Below are 9894 nucleotides of genomic sequence, written 5' to 3'. Positions count from 1 at the left end.
TAGGAGGAGCAGGGTATGTTAGGTGTTATGAGTGTGGAGTTAGGAGGAGCAGGGTATGTTAGGTGTTATGAGGGTGGAGTTAGAAGGAGCAGGGTACCTTCAAGGTTGGCAGTAGTAGTATTATATTGCGTAGATGTGTAGAGAGCTGACCCAGCGTTGTCGTCTGCTGCTGCCGGCAGGTGATGCACGACATTGTGGACATGATGCCGGAGGGAATCAAGCAGAACAAGGCGAGGACGATCCTACAGCATCTCAGCGAAGCCTGGAGATGCTGGAAGGCCAACATCCCATGGAAGGTGCGTAATAGCACGTGCTGCCATCAGGTGGCCAGAAAATGCATTAATGGTTGCGTGGATAAATATTTTTCGACGTTAATTCGTTCCGGCGGTGAAATGGGTAAAGCGTTGCCTGGCCTTGTGTGTGTTTGGATCGGCATTCTTCTGTGTCTTTCATTCGTCTTAGTCTGATTATTTGTTGATCTGCATAATTGTTAGTTGTGCAAAGCCGACATTTTCACCAGGGCAAGTGCGTAAGTGTTAACGTTCACAAGTGAACCCCTTCAACGTAAAACACCCTCATAGCCGCGCGAACACGGCTGCTGTTCTCATACAATGTTGTTCTTGCACGGCAGGTTCCGGGACTACCGACGCCGATCGAGAACATGATCCTGCGGTTCGTGAAGTCGAAGGCCGACTGGTGGACGAACACCGCTCACTACAACCGCGAGCGTATCCGCCGCGGCGCCACGGTGCGTCAGCGCCCCCTACACACGTGCCGGCGTACGCGCGCTGCGTTGGGCGCAGTGCCCCTCGCGCGATCGCGTGTAAAATTAAACCTACAGCTCTTGACCTTCAGTACAACGTTTAAGCTCGAGAGAGAGCGATTGGTCGCGGGCCATAAGACCTACAGCTAATGACATTCGATGTAGCGTTTAAGCTATCGCGAGCGATCGCAGGCCCGTCGACGGAACCGAAATCGGTGTCGACGTTGGTCTTCTTGACTTGGTTACGCTAACGTGTTTGTTGCGCTAATGTAACGAAGCTGGTTTCACCATGGCTTATTAATTACAATTAGCTTGGCCATGAGGCCAGGTGGGAGGTGGCAGTTGGCGTGAGGTTGTTACGATTGTTGCGACTACATGAGTGGCAGTCAGTGTCGTACGCTGACATGTGAGGGTGGCTGTTGGCGTGCGATTGTCGCGATGCTGTGTGGGTTGAGTAATGATGAAGCTTTCGTTCGCCGTGGTTTCCATGGTTTCCAGGTCGACAAGACGGTGTGTAAGAAGAACCTAGGTCGTCTGACGCGACTCTACCTGAAGGCAGAGCAGGAGAGGCAGCACAATTACCTGAAGGTGGGTGACAGTAGAATACACGTGCCACGGCTATGAAGTCTTACAGCGTGTTCGTGTTATGGATGTAATATGTGCGGTGCAAGCACTTAGGATAGCTGTTGTATTGTATGCATATAGATCGGAAGTAAGCATAATCTAAATAGTCAGAATGGAGTTGTGACTTCAAATAAAACATATGGCGAAATTCGTTCATTTCTAATGCCTTTAGTATATACCTACGATTTACATACGCGTTAAAACTCAATCAAACTTGAGCTTCAATATCGTACACCAGTTACATTTGTCCTAGCATCTGGCGAAATCGTTTTCTCGTATACGACCCGCAATCCGGAGATACAGACTAAAACGTACACACAATATATATCCATTTTCTTGTTGCCCAGAAAAACGAAATGTATAACGCTCTAACTTGAAACAAAAGGATGCTACTAACGGACTCGTTTGCGCATCTGCTGCTCTCGGCGTATGCGGCTGGTGGCTCTGCTAGTAGCTGCCTTTTTGTTTTCAAGTACATTCTGTTAAACTTGCATGTGTCGTCGCCCCTCGTGTCTACCCACGGACCCGCGCCCCCTACCGATCGAGCGCCCCGAGGATGGCGGGTGGTTGGACGATATACCAACGACGCAAGTTGCACTGGCTGGAAGTAAGCCGCCGCTTCTCTCCCATTACCCTTTTCCCCCCGCTCTCCTACAAACTATGACTCCAAGCTGCTCATCCTCGGCCCATCGAGAGATCTGCAATGGAAGCCTACAGGTGACGTCAGGGGAGGGAAGAGGGGGTAGCGGGAGGGGAAGAGGAACGGGGCAGGCGAAGATGGACGGGGGAAGGGAGAGGAGGGAGGGAGTGCGGAAGAGGGCAAGCGAGGGGAGGTGAAGAGCGAGGCGGAAGCGGAAGAGGAGGAGGGGCCAGGGAAGGGAGGGACGCGAAAGGTGAAGAGCGAGGGAGGGAAGGGAGGGAGGGGAAGGGAAGAGGAGGGAGGTGAGTGGGCGAAGAGTGAGGGAGGGGAGGGGTAGAGGAGGGGGGTGGAGGGGAGCGGAAGAGAGTAGGTGAGGGTGGAAGATGATGGAGGGGAGGGGAGAAGAGGGGGGAGGGGAGGGGAAGAGCGAGGCGAGGGGAGGGGGGCGTTTTCTCAGCGTGCCTATTTACTGTTATCACTTGTGCTGTTTATGTGTGAGTTTTTCTCTTCTGTTTAGCTAGGCTGATACTTTCTCTGTTCTCTCTCTCCCACTGGTCTCTCTCTGTCTATGTCTCTCTCTCTCTCTCTCTCTCTCTCCTCTCTCTCTCTCTCTCTCTCTCTCTCTCTCTCTCTCTCTCTCTTCTCTCTCTAATCTCTCTCTCTTCTCTCTCTCTCTCTCCTCTTCTCTCTCTCTCTCTCTCTTCTCTTCTCTCTCTCCCTCCCTCCTCCCTCCTCCCTTCTTTCTTCTCTTTCTTCTCTCTTTCTCTCTCTTTCTAATCTCTTCTCTTTTCTTCTCCTTCTCTCTCTCTTCTCTCTCAATCGCTTTGTTTCTGTCTTACCACCTCTCTCTCTCTCTCTTCTTCGGGGGGGATACACGGTCGGTGCGGTGGGATTGTATCTGGAACGTATCATCTGCCCGAGTGCCGAGTGTGAGGAGTCGTGGCTGAAGTCAGTGCGTCAGCCGGTGTAGGAGCTGGGGTCTCAGTCGAGCAGGCCAGTACGACAACCGCAGCACGGAGGCTCTCTCAGCGCGATCAAGCGTGCATCTGCGTCACGCAGTAGAGCCTGTCAATGGAGCGTAGGCGGTTTTCTGTCTCCTCCTCCCTGCCTGGTCCTCCTGCCTGGCCTCTCCTCCTTCCGCCTGTTCTCCTCCCTGCCTGTCCTCCTCTGCACGCTCATCAAGCGTCACCTGCTCACGCAGAGAAGCTTTCAAGGAGGTCGCGTCTTGTCTTCCTCCTCCCTTGGCCTGTCCTTCCTCACCTGCCTGTCCTCCTCCTGCCTGTCCTCCGTCTCACGCATCAAGGCATCACTGCTCACGCAGAGAGGCTCTTCAAGGAGGTACGCTGTCTGTCTCCTCCTCCCTGCCTGTCTCCTCCTGGCCTGTCCTCCTTCCCTGCCTGTCCTGCCTCCCTGCTCTGTCCTCCTCCCTGCCCTGTCCTCATCCCTGCCTGTCCTCTCCCTGCCTTGTCGCTCCTCCCTGCCTGTTCGTCTCCCTGTCTGTCCTCCTCCCTTGCCTTGTCCTCGCCTCCCTGCCTGTCCCTCCTCCCTCCTGTCCTCCTCCCTGCCTTGTCCTCCTCCCTGCCTGTCCTCCTCCTGCCTTCCTCCTCCCTGCCTTGTTCTCCTCCTCCGCTGCCTGTCCTACTCTGCTGTCTCCTCCCTGCCTGTCCTCCTCCCTGCCTGTCCTTCCTCTCCTGGCCTGTCCTCTCCCTGCCTGTCCTCCTCCCTTGCCTGTCCTCCTCCTGCCTTGTGGCCTCCTCCCTGCTGTGTCCTCTCCCTGCCTGTCCTTCCTCCCTTGCCTGTCCTCTCCCCTATGCCTGTCCTCTCTCCTGCCTGTCTGTTCCTCCTCCCTGCCTGTCGCCTTCTCTCACGCCATCAAGCGTCACCTGCTCACGCAGAAGGCCTTCAAGGAGGTACGCGTCTGTCTCTCCTCCCTGGAGTGGGCCTCGTCCTTGCCTCCCGTGCTCTCGCTCGGCTCGCCGCTGCGCTGGTCCTCCTTCCTAGCACGCGGGTCCTCCTCGTCACGCCATCAAGCGGTCACCTGCTACGCGAGGAGCGTTCAAGGAGAGTACGGCGTTCGTCTGGTCTCCTGCCTCCCTGGCTGTCCTCGTTCCTTGCTGTGCTCCTCACTGCTGTCCTCCTTGCCTCGCCTGTCCTCCTCCCTGCCTTTCCTCCTCCAAATAGCCCTGTCCTTCCTCCCTGCCTGTCTCTTCCTGCTGTCTCCTCCCTGCCTGTCCTCCCTCCCTTGCCTCTCCTCCTCCCTGCCTGTATCCTCCTCCCTGCCTGTCCTCCTCCCTGTCTGTCCTCCTCCCTGCCTGTCCTCCTCCCTGCCTGTCCTCCTCCCTGCCTGTCCTCCTCCCTGCCTGTTCCTCCTCCTTGCCTCTCCTTCCCCCTGCCTGTCTCTCCTCCCTGCCTGTTCTCCTCCCTGCTGATCCTCTCCCTGCCCTGTCTCCTCCCTGCCTGTCCTTCTTCCTGCCCTGTCCTCCTCCCTACTTGTCCTCCTCCCTGCCTGTCCTCCTCCCTGCCTGTCCTCCTCCCTGCCTGTCCTCCTCCCTGCCTGTCCTCCTCCCTGCCTTGTCCCTCCTCCTGGCCTTCCTCCTCCCTGCTGTCCTCCTCCCTGCCTGTCCTCCTCCCTGCCTGTCCTCCTCCCTGCCTGTCCTCCTCCCTGCCTGTCCTCCTCCCTGCCTGTCCTCCTCCCTGCCTGTCCTCCTCCCCTTGCCTGTTCCTCCTCCTGCCTGTTCCTCCTCCCTGCCTGTCTCTCCTGCCTGTCCCTTCCTCCCTGCCTGTTCCTCCTCCCTGCCTGCTTCCTCCTCCTCTGCCTGTCCTCCCTGCCTGTCCTCCTCCCTGGCCTGTCCTCCTCCATGCCTGGCCTCCTCCTTTGCCTGTCCTCCTCCAATAGCCCTGCCTCCTTCCCTGGCGCTTGTCCTCCTCCCTGCCTGTCCTCCTCCCATGCCTGTCCTCCTCCCTGCCTGTCCTCCTTCCATGCCCTGTCCTGCCTTCCCTGCCTGTCCTCCTCCTCCCTGCTGTCCTCCTCCCTGCGCTGTCCTCCTCCTGCCTGTCCTCTCCATGCTTTCCTCCTCCCTGCCTGTCCTCCTCCTGCCCTGTCCTCCTCCCTGCCTGTCCTCCCTCCCTGCCTGTTCCTCCTCCCTGGCCTGTCCTCCTCACCTGGCCTGTTCCTACTTATCCGCTGTCCTTCCTCCCTTGCCTTGTCTCCTCTCTGCCTGTCTCCTCCTTTCTCCTCCCTGCCTGTTCCTCCTCGCTGCTGCCTCCTCCCTGCCTGTCCTCCTCCCTGCCTGTCTCCCTCACCTGGTCTGGTCCTCCTCCCTGCCTTTCTCCTCCTGCCTGTCCTCCTTCCTGCTGTCCTCCTTCCCTCTGTTTCTCCCTGCCTGTTCCTTCTCTCTGCCGTCCTCCTCCTGCCTGCTCTCCTCCCTGCCTCTCCTCCTTCCTGCTGTCCTCTCCCTTGCCTGTTCCTCCTCCCTGCTGTCCTCCCTCCCTGCCTGTCCTTCCTCCCTGCCTCTCCTCCTCCCTGCCTGTTGCCTCCTCCCTGGCCTGTCCTCCTCCTGCCTCTCGTCCTCCCTTGGCCTGTCCTCCTCCCCTGCTCTCCTCCTCCCTTGCCTCTCCTCCTCCCTGCTGTCCTCCTCCCTGCCTTTGTTCCTTCCTCCTGACCTCTCCTCTCTCCCTAGCCTGATCCTCCTCCCTGTTCCTCTTCCTGCTGCTCCTCCTCTCACGCATCAAGCGTTTCACTTGCCTCACCAAGCCTGAGCCTTTCAAGGAGGTAAGCGTCCTTGTCTCCTCCCTCCCTTGGCCTGTCCTCCTCCTCCCTGCCTGTCCTCCTCCCTGGCCTGTCCTCCCTGCCTGTCTCCTCCCTGCCTGTCTCCTTCCCTGCTGTCCTCCTCCCTGCCGCTCTCCTCCTTGGCCTGTCCTCCTCCCTGCCTGCTTCTCCTCCCTGTCTGTCCTCTCCCTGTCTGTCCTCCCTCCCTGCCTGTCCGTTCCTCCCTGCCTCTCCTCCGTCGCCGTGGCCTCTCTTCCTCCCTGCCCTGCTCCTCCTCCCTGTGTTCTCTTTCCTTCCTCTCTCCCCTTGTCTGTCTTTCTCTCTTCTCTCCTACTTGTCCCTCCTTTCCCTTGTGTTGTCCTTGTCTCTCCTCTCTCTTTGTTCCTGGTCTCCTCTTTCTCCTATTCCTGTGTTCCTTCCTCCTGTTCTCGTTCTCTCCTTTTCTTGGCTGTTCCTTCTCTCCTCTTATATACCTGTTCCTGCTCCTTCTCCTGCTGCCCGTGGTGCCGTGGCCTCCCCTGCCTGGCTGCCTCCCTGGCTGTTCCTCCTGCGGCGCTGCGAACTGTCTCCTCCTCCCTGCCTGTCCTCCTCCCTGCCTGTCCTCCTCTCACGCATCAAGCGTCACCTGCTCACGCAGAGAGCCTTCAAGGAGGTACGCGTCTGTCTCCTCCTCCCTGCCTGTCCTCCTCCCTGCCTGTCCTCCTCCCTGCCTGTCCTCCTCTCACGCATCAAGCGTCACCTGCTCATGCAGAGAGCCTTCAAGGAGGTCTGTCCCGTCTTGCCAGTATTTTGTTCCGCAGCATGCCTCTGTGGCTCTGCTGGTGGTATAGCGGATCGCCTATGAAGCTTGTACGTAGATCTATGTAGAGAAAGTAGATATGGGGAGGGATAGCGAGATTGGCTTTTTGATTTGATTTGATTTATTTTTTTACCTTTTAATATTTTTCCTTTCACACTTAATATTTGCTGTCACCGCGCCCCACTTGTCACTGCACCCTGTCTGTCATCGTGATCCCCACCCCTCACTCCACTCTTCGTGCGTCTATCCTTCACTCCACCCCTCACACGTCTCTATCTCCTCCTGCAGGTGGGCATTGAGTTCATGGACCTGTACAGTCACCTGGTTCCCGTCTACGACGTGGAGCCGCTGGAGAAGATCACGGACGCGTACCTGGACCAGTACCTGTGGTACGAGGCAGACAAGCGCAGACTGTTCCCGCCGTGGATCAAGCCGGCCGACACCGAGCCACCGCCGCTGCTCACGTACAAGTGGTGCCAGGGTGAGTGACTTGGGGGTTGATAGGTGCGAGGGGGGCTGGGGTGTTAGAGGAGGACCAGAGTGTTAAGGGGCGGCTAACATGTTGCTAGAGTGTTGCTAGAATGTTAGGGTGGTGTAGCGGTGGGATTGTAGTGCACTGTGTGACTGTTATCTCTCTCTCNCTCTCTCTCTCTCTCTCTCTCTCTCTCTCTCTCTCTCTCTCTCTCTCTCTCTCTCTCTCTCTCTCTCTCTCTCTCTCTCTCTCTCTCTTTCTTCCTCTTCTCTCTCTCTCTCATCGCTCTGTTTCTTGCTTACCTACCTCTCTCTCTCTCTCTCTTCGCGGGGGATACACGGTCGTGCGTGGGATTGTATCTGAACTATCATCTGCCCTGCAGTGTGAAGAGTCGTCTGAATCAGTCTCAGCGTGAGGAGCTGGGTCTCATCGAGCAGGCATACGACAACCCACACGAGGCTCTCTCACGCATCAAGCGTCACCTGCTCACGCAGCGAGCCTTCAAGGAGGTACGCATCTGTCCCTTACTCACCCCAGAGCAGCCTTCAAGGCAGGTACGCAGTCTGTTCTCCTCCTCCCTGCCCTGTTCCTTCTTCCTGCCTGTCCTCCTCCCTGCCTGTCCTCCTCCCTGCCTGTCTCCTCCCTGCCTGTCCTCTCCCTGCCTGTCATCTTCTCTGCCTGTCCTCCTTCCCTGCCTGTCCTCCTCTCACGCATCAAGCCGTCACCTGCTCACGCAGAGGAGCTTCAGGAGCGCCTACGCCGTCTGTCTCCCTCTCCCTTGCTCTGTCCTCCTCCCTACCTGTCCTCCTTCCTGCCCTGTCCTCCTTCCTGCCTGTCCTCCTCCCTGCCTGTCTCCTCCCTGCTCTGTCCTCCTCCTTGCCTGTACTCTTCCTGGCCTAGTCCTCCTCGCAAAACTGCCTGTCCTCCTCCCTTGCCGTCCTCCTCCTGCCTCTCCTCCTTCCCTGCCTGTCTCCGCCCTGCCTCTCCTCCCTCCTGCCTGTCCTCCTGGCCTGCCTGTCCTCCTCCTGCCTGCTCCTCTTCCTGCCTGTCTTCCTCCCTGCCTGTCCTCCTCCCTGCCTTGTCCTCCTCTCACGCATCAAGCGTCACCTGCTCACGCAGCCGGCCTTTAAGGAGGTACGTCTGTCCCTCTTGCCAGTATTTTGTTCCGCCCAGCATGCCTCTGTGGCTCCTGCTGGTGCTATAGCGGACCGGCCTTTATGAAGCTTGCTACGTAGATCTATGTAGAGAAAGTTAGATATTGGGCAGCGCATTACGCATGATTGGCTTTTTGATTTTTGATTTGATTTGATTTATTTTTTTACTGGTTTCAATATTTTTCCTTTCACACTTAATATTGCCGGTCACCGCCCCCACTTGTCACTGCACCCTGTCTGTCATCGTGATCCCACCCCTCTACTCCACATCTCGTGCGTCTATCTTTCACTCCACCCGTCCTCCACCCTTCCTCCGCCCCTCACTTTCATCCAACCCTCACACGTCTCTATCTCCTCCTGCAGGTGGGCATTTGAGTTTATGGACCTGTCAGTCACCTGGTTCCCGTCCGTTTCTTACGACGTGGAACCGCCTGCGAGAAGATCACGGACGCGTACCTGGACCAGTACCTGTGCGTTACGAGGCAGACGAAGCGGCAAGATTGTTCCGCCGTGCCGATCAGCCGGGCCGCGACACCGGAGCGCCCACGCTGCTGCTCCGGTACAAGTGGTGCCAGGTGAGTGACCGGAGGGTGGGTTGGGGGGTATAGAGGCAGGGCTAGGGTTGTCATACGGGGCACGTGTGTGCTAAGGTGTAGAGGTGGGGATAGAGTGTTAGAGGCGGACAAGTGCAGACTGCTTCGCCCATCGATCAAGCCGGCCGACACAGAGCGCGCCCGCTTGCTCATGTACCAAGCTGGTGCCAGGGGTAGAGTGACGGAGGGTGATAGCCCGTGCGAGGTGGGCTGGGCGTGCTTAGCAGGGGGACCAGAGTGCTTAAAGGGGCGGCGCCTAACATGTTGCCTAGAGTGTTTGCTAGAATGTTAGCGGTGCGTGTTAGTGGTGGCCGGCATTGCTAGTGCGCTGTGTGACTGTTATCTCTCTGTCTCTCTCTCTCTCTCGTCTCGTCTCTCTCTCTCTCTCTCTCTCTCTCTCTCTCTCTCTCTCTCTCTCTCTCTCTCTCTCTCTCTCTCTCTCTCTCTCTCTTTCTCACTCGCTCCCCTCTCTCCTACAGGCATTAACAACCTGCAGGACGTGTGGGACACGGCGGAGGGAGAGTGCAACGTGATGCTGGAGTCGTTCTTCGAGAAGCTCTACGAGAAGATCGATCTGACGCTGCTCAACAGGCTGCTGCGTCTCATTGTCGATCACAACATCGCCGACTACATGACCGCCAAGAACAACGTTGTCATCAACTACAAGGTCGGTGGGCGCTCGTTAGCTTAATTACGAGGTCGGCGAAGCTCGTTAGCTTGATGACGAGGTCGGCGAAGCTCGTTAGCTTGATTGCGAGGTCGGCGAAGCTCGTTAGCTTGATTACGAGGTTGGCGAAGCTGGTTAGCTTAATTACGAGGTTGGCGAAGCTCGTTAGCTTGATTACGAGGTTGGCGAAGCTCGTTAGCTTGATTACGAGGTTGGCGAAGCTCGTTAGCTCGATTACGAGGTCGGCGAAGCTCGTTAGCTTGATTGCGAGGTTGGCGAAGCTCGTTAGCTCAATTACGAGGTCGGCGAAGCTCGTTAGCTTGATTGCGAGGTCGGCGCTCGTTAGCTTGATTACGAGGTCGGCGAAGCTCGTTAGCTTGATTGCGAGGTCGGCGCTCGTTAGCTTGATTACG

The 9894-nt window shown here is 57.3% G+C and overlaps 2 protein-coding genes across 2 annotated transcripts; both read left to right on the top strand.

The window, feature by feature from the left end:
- Positions 1–155: 155 nt before the first annotated feature.
- Positions 156–1387, top strand: LOC106815415 (pre-mRNA-processing-splicing factor 8-like). The gene is made up of 3 exons (XM_014819877.1): positions 156–296; positions 632–748; positions 1262–1387. The coding sequence occupies exons 1-3, from the start codon at positions 183–185 to the stop codon at positions 1385–1387; spliced, it is 357 nt and encodes a 118-aa protein (XP_014675363.1). The 5' UTR covers positions 156–182.
- Positions 1388–6405: 5018 nt separating this feature from the next.
- On the top strand, positions 6406–9481 carry LOC106815414 (pre-mRNA-processing-splicing factor 8-like; the record flags this gene model as incomplete). The annotated part of the gene is made up of 3 exons (XM_014819875.1): positions 6406–6448; positions 6884–7076; positions 9294–9481. Coding segments are annotated over exons 2-3 (366 nt in total), but the record flags the coding sequence as incomplete, so codon positions are not given.
- Between the last annotated feature and the right edge of the window lie 413 nt (positions 9482–9894).

The sequence above is a fragment of the Priapulus caudatus genome, unplaced genomic scaffold, assembly GCF_000485595.1.
Source record: "Priapulus caudatus unplaced genomic scaffold, Priapulus_caudatus-5.0.1 Scaffold1108, whole genome shotgun sequence".
NCBI lineage: Eukaryota > Metazoa > Priapulida > Priapulimorpha > Priapulimorphida > Priapulidae > Priapulus > Priapulus caudatus.
This window is presented reverse-complemented; position numbering and strand designations above follow the sequence as displayed.